The sequence below is a fragment of the Lathyrus oleraceus genome, chromosome 3, assembly GCF_024323335.1.
Source record: "Lathyrus oleraceus cultivar Zhongwan6 chromosome 3, CAAS_Psat_ZW6_1.0, whole genome shotgun sequence".
NCBI classification, from domain to species: Eukaryota; Viridiplantae; Streptophyta; class Magnoliopsida; order Fabales; family Fabaceae; genus Lathyrus; species Lathyrus oleraceus.
Window position 1 is genome coordinate 79022996 of NC_066581.1, and position 9412 is coordinate 79032407.

The window sequence follows — 9412 nt, forward strand, 5'->3', positions numbered from 1 at the left end:
GCTTTTTTTGGCCTATAACAGCGCTTTAAAGCGCCCTCTAATCTGGCGCTGGCATAGGTAAAGACAACGTTTTTTTTCCTGGTGAAAGCGCTCTCTAAAGTGGCTCTTTAAGCCCTTTAAGGGCCACTTTAGAGGGCGCTTTTTAAATAAAGCGCCCTCTAAAGTGGAAACTTTTAAGGGTTTAGAGGGCGCTTTTACTGGAAAGCGCCCTCTAAAGTGGAAATTTAAAGGGTTTAGAGGGCGCTTTTACTGGAAAGCGCCCTCTAAAGTGGAAATTTAAAGGGTTTAGAGGGCGCTTATTTTGGAAAGCGCCCTCTAAAGTGGGTGGTTATTTAATTTTTTTTTTTAAAAAAACGCTATATTTATTTATTTATTTTAGACAACCTGTATATTGAAGCAGTACACTCAAAACTGTATAATTTGAAGCCCTTTTTCACACATTGCATTCAACAAGCCTTATATACAACAATCCATACATATACAACAATCCACTGATATATAATCGTTTAACTTCTAAAGATTCTAAATATACAACCAATTCATAACTTAAAAAGAAATAAAACTAAGTAGCAAAAGCATCTCTGAGATGTATGTTTTTTTTGATAGCCGCAGTCTTAGCAACAACCTCTTTTTGTTCAATATCAATAGCATGAACCTAAAATATCATAAAATTAGTTAGGTGAAGTATAAGATCAAGAATTAACATTTTCTATGCATAAATATCATATAATTGTGTTTATACCTTTTTTTTTGATGCAACTGACTCGATTTGCTGCGTAATCCCCTTATATTTTTGGTCCCTTATCTTTTGAAGATAGAATTGATATTTGTTTAGATGGACATGTTCCATTATCGTAGAGGGATACTTTCAAATATCCAGCATCATCATCTACGCGAATGAGGCTTGACGACAATGGAACATCTCCATCTACACAAATATCAATTGATACTTTCAATCCCTTGCCCCTTGCACGAATGGTTGACTTCATAATAGCCATTTTACCTGTAATAAAGAAAACAATTAAAATCAGATGACAAATATAAAAACAATTAAAATCATAAAAGCCATTTTACCTGTAATAAAGAAAACAATTAAAATCATTTGACCTGTACCTTTTTCACTAAGTTCTCTTTCTTTTCTTGGTTGGAATATGTTCTACATGTCTCTTAACAACACGGACGGTTGGATTGATCCAAATACCCTCATTATGATCATTTCTAATATATGAATCATTTGATATAATATTCTCATCTTGATCATTTCTGGTAAACGATTCAATCTCAACATCAATATCACCTTGATCTCCAGTGTTTTCATCAATTACTTTGTTGGAAAAAAGACTAGGCATAAGGAATGGCAACATAAAATCAAAACAGATGAAACAATAACCACCTTAGCACTACGAACGCCACTGGAAGAAACCATTCCAATGAAAGAAAAATAAAACTAAAAGGCCATCAACCCAAAGAGAAGCAGAAAGCACAACCAACCTGCTCTGCTTTATTAAAATTGGAAACACGACAAGAGGAAACAACCGTATTTATTAAAATTGGGTTTCTATAGTCCATTAGATTCTCACGCCTGCTCTGCTTTAACAGGTCCAGAGTCTTTACTGCTACTCTGCAAATCATAGGGCTAGTTGTCCCATGCCTACTCTGCCGAACGCAAATAGTTTTACCATACTACTCGTACAAGTTAATACTGATCACAAAGTAGCAGTAGGCATGGGACAGCTAGCCCTATGATTTGCAGAGTAGCAGTAAAGACTCTGGACCTGTTAAAGCAGAGCAGGTGTGAGAATCTAATGGACTATAGAAACCCAATTTTAATAAATACGGCTGTTTCCTCTTGTCGTGTTTCCAATTTTAATAAAGCAGAGCAGGTTGGTTGTGCTTTCTACTTCTCTTTGGGTTGATGGCCTTTTAGTTTTATTTTTCTTTCATTGGAATGGTTTCTTCCAGTGGCGTTCGTAGTGCTAAGGTGGTTATTGTTTCATCTGTTTTGATTCTATCCCCCGGTTCAACATTCTCGTTACTTTTCTCACCATGCAAATTCCAACATGTATAACTTCGATCAATTCCATGCCTCATTAGATGCGATGTCAACTGAACTGCGTCAACCCGTTTCCCATAACAACAACCCAAGCAAGGACATATCATTCTACTGGGGTCTTCGGCGTGCGCAATGGCAAACTTAACGAATTCTGATACCCCATTCTCGTACTCTCTCGACAATCGATTGGAAGACATCCATGTATTATCCATTACTAATTAGAATATACAAAAAAAAATTCAGAAGAGATATCAAATTCAGCCGCGAAATCTAAGGTTTCTAATGTCTCTATAATGCAACCATAACCGAACCCTAACAACAGTCTTTGAATGTGATTCATAGCGATATCAAATTCAGCAATTTAAAAACCAACCGTCAATTGCCTAATAAACCCAAACTATTTAAATGACTATGAATATTGAAACTTTACAGGTCGAAACAAACGTAGCATAGACAACAATAACATAAAACTGAAATGGGGCAAAGCTAAAACAAAGCAATAGTGCAAGTAATAATGTATGCTAGAATAAATACACTCATAAGCTGCATCGTGTACCTTTGATTGGTAGAAGGAGGAAACGTCGTAGATCTAACAGAGGTGGAAGGAGAACGCCTTAGAAGTAGGGAAAATCGTAGCAGTGAGAACCCTAACGTGAAAAAGAACAAAAATAACAGAGAGTGAAATAACAAAACGCGCAGTATGTTATAATTTTAATGTTTACAAAAGGGGACCTTAGAGGGCGCTTGTGGAAAAAAAGCGCCCTTAAAAGGGGGCCTAAGAGGGCGCTTATGAAAGCGCTCTCTAAGGCTTTCCAGAAGCGCTTTATAAACTGGAAATGCACATGGACTTATAACAGCGCTTTTTTTAAAGCACCCTCTAAGGGTAACCTTAGATGGCGCTTTCTAAAAAGCGCCATGTATTGTTGTCCCTCTATCTCCTCCTTATTTTTTCGCTTCACCTTAGAGGGCGCTTTATTACAAAAGCGCCCTCTAAAGTGCGCTGTCTATTGCTCCTTATTTTTTCGCTTCACTTTAGAGAGCGTTTTTGTAATAAAGCGCCCTCTAAGGTGCGCTGTCTATTCCAGTTTTTGGCGTAGTGATGTCCTCTTGTTGAGGTTTCTCCTCTTTAATATATGTCGCTAGTGAAATTTGTAACTCGTCTATAGTTACCACGTCCAAAATATCCTCGACCGCGACCTCGTCCTTGACCTCTACCTCGACTTTGTTGACATCTCTCATTTCTTTGAGTTTCTTCATTCTCCTTCAATTGCATATTGAATATTTTCTACTATCTCTTTCTTCTTCTTGTGTTTCTCCTCATAATCTAGTAACAATCTTTGAAGTTTCTCTATTGTCATTGTCTCTAAATATTATGTTTTCACAATTGTCACAACAATATACTCAAATATGGGGTCTAATAAGCGGAGTATCTTCTGCATAACTCTCACACCTTCTAAATTTTCACCATTTCTTTTAAATTGATTTGATAGAGTGATAACTCTTGAAAAATATTCGGAAATAGACTCTTCTTCTTTCGTGTGTAAAGATTCAAACTCACCTCTTAAAGTTTTGAGACATGCCCTCTTTACTTTGCCTTCACCTTTGCAAGATGTTTGGAGCTTCTCTCACGCCTCTTTAGCAGATGTTGCATTTGAGATTTCCTCAAACTCATCTTCATCCAATGCCTGACAGATGAGGAAAAGAACTTTCTTATCTCTTTTTCTTGAATCCTTAAAAAAATACTTTTGCGCTTGAGTTAAGGAATCATTTTATGATTCCTTATAACCTTTTTCAACAGCCTCTGAAACATCGTGTGCTCCTATAAGAGCTTTCATCTTGATACACCAATTATCATAGGTACATCCTTTGAGAAGTGGAACTTGAAAGGATGTTGCTCCATTGTTCGCCATGACCATAGAGGAGAACTCTTATCAAAACCTAAGCTCTTATGCCACTTTGTTGGAAAGGAAAAATGCTATATTGAGATTTTATGAGGAATTTAAAGGAGAGACTATTTGAGAGAATGATAATTTTTATTGTTTGAGAGGATACTTTATAAATTAGTTTACTTACTTCTAGTTCCTTGATTAGTAGCTTTGACTAGCTTGATTTATAAATGATAACTTTTCCCCTACATATAGGTTATAAGGGAAACTTCTACATACACTTATAAGTGTATTATAGACACTTCAAGAGAGTGAGAGAGAGAGCGAAAATTCTAAATATTTCTCTTCACTACTTACATTTATTCTTATGACTCCACTATCTAATCAACACTTCTCTAGAATTTTCCTGAGCGTATACACTAAAAAAATAGACCTAAGTCTTTATTAGTCCATTGGATCCAAACAAATTTATAATTCAAGACATGGAACCATGGTTCATTTCGAAGTCTGTCATACACTAAAGTGTTCTATTCGGCCACCAATAAATATTAAAACAAATAAGAATAAATGTGTTAAATATGTGTAGTTTGTGTATTAAAAAATGATAATGATTTCTACTTAAAGAAAATTTATAGAATTTATTAAATGTTTCAAATTCTACGAAAGGGGTGATCGATTGTGAAAATTTAAGATCACATGCGTAGTTAGATCGACTTGGTATGAGTTTGGTCTTTTTAATCGTTAAATATAATCAGATTCAAATGCATTTTTATCCTCTTACTTTGATTTTTCTATTTTAGTTCTCCTTTAAAAAAATAAATTTTTGGTTTCTCTATTAAATATTTCTTAATTTTTTTTATCCTTCTTTTGATTTACAAAGGTGACAATGATGTGGCAATGCCACTTGATGCCCCGACACACGTTGATTTACCACATCACATTAAAAAATAATTAATTTTAAAGTATTATTTAAATAATTAATAAATTAAATAATATTTATTAAATAATAAATAGGTGTCACATATTAATAGAAAATTAAAAAGCATTTTGTCATATAAACCACTCCACAATTATGATAAATTTATACATTAATTTACATATAAGCTACATTTACTATGCATGGAAGTTAAGCACACTTTACTTCTAGCTTACTTTAGTTATTTATATTGAGAAGGAAAATATGAAGAGTTGGTGATTTAGAAAACTTAAGTGGAGCAACAATTTACGTGTTATTTTCTGAATTTTTTTGACAGAATAAACTTTGAAGAATAATGGTCACCCAAAAGAATAGTTTAAATACATACTTTTCAAACATAAGTGTGTAGTAATAGTGATTAAATTTTAATTTTAGTTGAAGGTATTGCAATACGCGTAAAAGAGTCATTCAAGCATGCTTCATGGATTGCAAACATGCTAAATATATATCTAAAACACAGTTATAAAATAGTAATAAATGTCACCATTACTAACAAGTATCGAAGCAATAGAGTAAAATCTTAGTGTAGAAAAATTTGCCAAAGGTCTCAGAGTGAACCCTCTTGAGCAAAAGAGTTTATTTAATGATCATAAAATTTGAATTTAGAAGAGGAAGCAATCTTAATAATGCCTTTAGTTTTAAGAAACAGCAGTTCACATTGTAGCAAAAATGTGAGGCTCTGCAAACCCCTTAGACTTCTTGTCTGCTGCAGTGTTGGCTTGTGATGACTAAGGAATGGTACTCTTTGGACATCTTCAAGAACATTATGCTCTAATTATGATAAGTTTACTATGCTTTAATTATGATAAGTTAACTATGCAGTGTTGGCATAACTAAACTGAATTTACTATGCGTTGATTATGATAAATTTATTCTCTAACTAGTTACTTTCATGCATTAAGTTTATATTCATCCATAATGTCTTTTATCCTTTTTATGGAGTTGGAATTGGAGTTAAGAGAAAAGAGATTTTACTATATCTTAAATGGAGAAGATGAATGAATGTGATGTGAGGAATATATCTAAATTCAGTTTTAACTTATATATAAATTAATTTATAAGTATATCATAATTGTATTATGGTTCAAATGGCAAAATGATTTCTTATTTTTATTGAGGGAGTGGGTTTGATTTTCACTTCAAAATATTTTATTTATTTAATATTGAATAACCAATTATTTGTTGACATGTAGCACTTATTAATTATTTAACAAATGTTATGATAAAAGAGAAGTGAAGAGAAGAACATTTTTTATTAAAGGGGTGTTTTTTAACATTAATGTGTTTGGAAAGATTTCTGAATCTCTCTCCTACGTATCTTCAGAGGCTATGGAGATCTTAAGGCTATGTAGTTCTACTAAAAGAGAACTACTGGGTTGATTGTTTTTAGGGAGTGATGCTTAGATCGCATTTGAGCGGTTAAACTTTTACTTGTTGTTCGCTCTTCGAGGCTGATGTCTTTGCTTGTTTTGCGTCAAAATGGATGTAACATACTCTTTTCTAAAAAACGGTTTTTGAAGTCACACAAGGGCGGAAAACAAGTTTGATTGGTTGATTTGCTTTTATCAAGAATGTTTGATCTTTGTGAAAGGTGAGTAAATATTTGAGCAGATGTGTGCACCAGACACGCGTTTACTCGGGGTATGCATGGATGTGGCCCATTGTCCCCTTATTTCAAGTTTGTTTAACGTGTTTTTGATTTGAAAGACTAATAATCATTTTGAATCTGGTGTGCTTTGAACGCTCGACCATCAAGGGATCTAAAGAGATATGCATCTCTTGGTCCTTTGTTTTTCAATTTTATTATGAAAAAAAGTTTTGCATCAACGACTTGACATTGGATCAAGTGTTGTAAGTTGATTATAAAAAGAGTTTGAATGTGGTGATGGAAGTGCTCGACTTTGCATTCAATTTGGATTTGATTTAGGGAAAAAGACTCAATGTTGGATCGAGTGTTTATTTTTGTTCTTTTTCTAAAAATGGTTGATTTTAATCTTTGGTTAACAATCAACTAATGCAATGAGATAAATGAAAGCGGTAAATTTATTACATTTTTACGGGAATGGGGGTACAACTTTGTCGAATGAGGATACATTACAACAATTAATAACACAAGTTTAATAGACAAACGTAAATAAAAAGTCTCATTGTAAAAAGGCTCAAGAGAATGCTAAAGAAATATTACTGTTTGCTTTTCATTGATGTGATATCACAAATACATACAATTGTTACCAAATCCCTCTATTTAGGAAGGTATTGATGTTTCATGAATATAATTACATATAGCGCCGTGCGATGGGGTGGGAGTGGACGGACCACCGTCCCCGCCTACAGTAGGCAACAATGCCCCAACACCTGTCATTGATGCTCCTGAAGTTCCCATGTATTGATGTTTCATGAATATAATTACATATAGAGATATTGACAGATCATTTTCTATTAATATGAGGCATCAGTAGAAATAGTAACAAATCATTTTCTATTAATATGATATTCTATTACTCCCCCGCAGTCGAAGCGGGAGGTTGACTGACGCTGAGATTGTCTCGGAAGTTCTGAAAGAGTATTAATGGAAGGCCTTTGGTAAAAATGTCTGCAATTTGATACGTGAGGGTACGTGGAGGACCCGAACATGGCCGCGAGCTACTTTCTCGCGAACGAAATGTATATCCATCTCAATGTGTTTTGTTCATTGATGTTGAACTGGATTACCGGAGAGATATATTGCACTTACATTGTCACAGTAAACTAAGGTGGCCTTATGAATAGGACAATGTAATTCGAGAAGGAGATTGCGTAGCCAACAAGATTCAGAAACCACATTAGCAACACCACGGTATTCGGCTTCAGCACTAGATCGTGATAAAGTGGGTTGACATTTTGATGACCAAGAAAGCAAATTATCACCTAGAAACACACAGTAACCAGAAGTAAAACGCCTAGTATCAGGACACCTTCCCCAATCGGCATCTGTATAAGATTTTACGAAGGTAGTACATGAAGGATAGAGATTCAAACCGTAGTTTTGTGTGCCATGAATGTAACGTAAGATGCGTCGTAGGGCATGCATGTGAGCATCCATTGGATTATGCATAAAGAGACATATCTGTTGAACAACATAGGAGATATCGGGCCGAGTGAAGGTGAGATACTGAAGAGCACCTGCAAGAGTGTGATAAAGTGACGGATCCTCATATGGAATGCTATGTGTGGCACTCATCTTTGGCTTTGTGTCAACTCGGGTTGGACAAGACTTGCAGGTTGACACGTCGGCGCGTACTAGGATGTCTTCGGCATACTTTTTCTGGGAGAGAAAAATACCTCTTTGATGGCGGGTGACTGCAATACCCAAAAAATAGCTCAAGGGTCCCAAATCTTTCATAGCAAACTCTGAACTAAGAAGTAAAATGATAGATTTTCGTAGAGCATCAGAAGAAGTAGTAAGAATAATGTCATCAACATACAGTAAGATGTAAGCCATATAAGTGTCTTTCTTGTAGATGAAAAGAGAGTGATCACACTTGCTTTGAGAGAAGCCAATAGAAGAAACATAATCTGCAAATCACTTGTACCAAGCTCGAGGAGCTTGTTTAAGCCCATATAGTGATTTGCGGAGACGACAGACATGATGAGGATTCACTGGGTCCTTAAATCCCAACGGTTGATGCATGTAGACCGTTTCTTTTAGTTCTCCATGGAGAAACACATTCTTGACATCCAACTGATGAATTTGCCAAGATTTTGAGATAGCAATATTAAGGACAGTACGAATAGTAGCTGGTTTGACCACGGGACTAAAAGTTTCTCCATAATCGATGCCAACCTGTTAACCTGCACCATCACCTACAAGTCGGGCTTTATGCCTCTCAAAAGAACAGTCAGATTTTTCTTTATGTCTAAAAATCCACATAGATCGAATAACATTAACACTGGTGGGTTGTGGCACTAAATCCCACGTCTTATTTTTAATTAGAGTGTTATATTCATCATCCATGACCATTTTCCAATTTGAGTCTTTAAGTGCAGACACTGGGTTTTTAGGTATATGAGATTTTGTGACATGGGTGTGGAGGCCATAATATTTTTGGTTTGGCTTAAAAATTCCATGTTGACTTCTAGTAACAGGTTTTGTATCTATTTGTAAGGTGGGTTGGAAAATTGTAGGAATGGTATTTGACTTATGGATTAAGTATCTATTGTTGTGAGGTGTGGGGAGAGGGAGTTTGTATTTGATAATGTGGTGGGCTGTTGTGGAGGAGGAATAGGGATGTGAGACCGAGTGGGTGAGGTTATGGTTGTGGGTGGGTCCGTATGGGATGAGGTGGACCAATTTGAGGGATGAGGTGGGTCCGTATGGTTGTGTGGGTTATTTTGTGTTTGGGTAATTATGTGGCTTATGTAGTAGGGGGACAACTCGTTTTCAAGGAAGTTATATGTAGTAGGTTGGGGGGTGTGCAACTTTGCATATGGAAAATGAGTTTCGTCAAATAGGACATG

The 9412-nt window shown here is 35.4% G+C and overlaps 1 protein-coding gene across 1 annotated transcript; it reads right to left on the minus strand.

Annotated features, from left to right (window-relative positions):
* Positions 1-7604: 7604 nt before the first annotated feature.
* LOC127129775 (uncharacterized mitochondrial protein AtMg00810-like) lies at positions 7605-8915 on the minus strand. Its single transcript, XM_051058902.1, has 2 exons — positions 8747-8915; positions 7605-8470 (listed from the first exon to the last, which is right to left on the minus strand). Exons 1-2 carry the CDS (start codon positions 8913-8915, stop codon positions 7605-7607), a joined length of 1035 nt encoding a protein of 344 aa, XP_050914859.1.
* Between the last annotated feature and the right edge of the window lie 497 nt (positions 8916-9412).